This window comes from Perkinsus marinus (assembly GCF_000006405.1).
Source record: "Perkinsus marinus ATCC 50983 genomic scaffold scf_1104296958712, whole genome shotgun sequence".
In the NCBI taxonomy this organism is placed as follows: domain Eukaryota; phylum Perkinsozoa; order Perkinsida; family Perkinsidae; genus Perkinsus; species Perkinsus marinus.
In genome coordinates, this window is record NW_003206658.1 from 580,994 (window position 1) to 582,650 (window position 1,657).

Genomic DNA, 1,657 nt, shown 5'->3' on the forward strand with positions numbered 1-1,657 from the left:
CCCGCAGCTGTGATGAAGCCCACCCCCCGCATTGCGGGGGTGCGCATTCAGTATCGAAATGAAGTGGACCCTATACTAGGGGGCACATAGCTTCGATAGCTTACGGGTCCATTATCGAATATTTCTTGCTTGATCTTCTCAGGGCCTATCGGTAGACGTCCCCAGCTTTTAGCACGGTGAGTATCTCTAACATAGAGTAGACATGATTCATATGTACATTATATGATGCTTCATATTATATGAAGTATCCACCAGATGGAGTCTATCTGATGTCCTCTTACTTCTGCATGCTGGTCCCGTAGGCTTTATTGGGGCAAGTAGTTGCACATGCAGGAAGGTCCCGGACCTACGACGGTGAAGTCCACCAACATGTGATGGCGCCGCGAGACGCCCTATACTAAAAATACCTGCGCGCATCGGGGATATTTGCTTTCTAGCCCGGGCACATGGTTGCACTTCGGGAATGGATAAGGCCAGCAGCCATCATCGTTGCCCAGTTCCTCGGGCGGTTTGTATTCACCACCTAAACCAACTGTGAATGATGCGTATCCAGAGGAGACTCGGTGCCATTCTCAATCTCACTCAACTTGAATGACTCGAATCGGAAATTCCTACCAGTAACAAGGCCGTGATTTTTCATAAAGTTCAGGCCTTCAGGCACGGAGCCAAACATACACCCATTCGATCTGAAGATGAAGTTTATTCTATCTATTTATCATCGCTCGTGGCTCAATGCATATCTCTCACTTCGGACATCCGTTAGCACGATTGCAGCATGAAGTCAGATAACCGAGAGATAGAATATCCGTGATTCTACCGCCGGACTTGATGCATACACGATCGTTGAACATTCCGACGGCAGCACTTGCCCAGCAATTGTTACATTCGCCTTGTTCCCTGAGCGATGAATTTCCACTGATGAGTTATCATAACAGCAGTAGGGAGAACTACCTCACATGGCCGATGACATCAGCACAGGAAGCAAACTTCTGCCGAGCGTCGAAGCTACTTGGTAAAGTCGTCAACACCGGGTTTGTGGGTCCGAGAAGGCGATTTTCGCCACCTTCGTCCAGAGTCGAAGAGAACATCGTATCATTCGAGCATCCAGCAGGGAGGTCTTTGATTGACATACCTGTCGAGAAGTGACACTGATCCCTGAGTTTGAGACTCGGAGAGGTATTCACGTAAGTTCATGACGTACCCTTGAAAGGGGGCTGATCTTTCGACGCAGTCCACGACTGTTGCATCGAGTTGATCTTGTCAACCATGGATTGCAATAAAGCTGGCTTGGTGTTGTTGAAGGATTCAGTGAGGTATTCAATTGATACGTCTTCATGTAGAATCTTCTCTTCGAGCTCATTTGTGAAGCGGGAAAAATGTTGTGAGTCTTCATCTGGGGTATAGACGGATCCTGGACAAATGACAACAGCGTTAAAAAGAGGAGACGTGTTGAGTGTTCCTACGACTCTGTTGCTTGATCTTGTCGAATACGCCTCGGAGATTGGAGATATCACCCCGAATTTGAGACATCAGGACGCACAGCGAGAGAAGTAGGAAGGATTTACTCATATTGAGAACGGAGTGATATTACAGCTGCTAGAAAACAGTTCATAATGACCCTATAACCGTCTATGTAGTTATCCTCGGAGGAGAATCT

General features: G+C 47.4%; 1 protein-coding gene across 1 annotated transcript in view; it reads right to left on the reverse strand.

Annotated features, from left to right (window-relative positions):
* Nucleotides 1–1,569, reverse strand: part of Pmar_PMAR011636 (cathepsin b, putative) — a gene marked incomplete at both ends in the record, with an annotated part of 1,913 nt that extends 344 nt beyond the window's left edge. Inside the window, 9 exons of the mRNA XM_002773743.1 lie at nt 1–7; nt 105–186; nt 282–346; nt 408–523; nt 583–686; nt 748–897; nt 952–1,132; nt 1,202–1,411; nt 1,464–1,569. Of these exons, the coding sequence (XP_002773789.1) occupies nt 1–7; nt 105–186; nt 282–346; nt 408–523; nt 583–686; nt 748–897; nt 952–1,132; nt 1,202–1,411; nt 1,464–1,569 (1,021 nt within the window). The remainder of the gene's footprint in view (nt 8–104; nt 187–281; nt 347–407; nt 524–582; nt 687–747; nt 898–951; nt 1,133–1,201; nt 1,412–1,463) is intronic.
* Between the last annotated feature and the right edge of the window lie 88 nt (nt 1,570–1,657).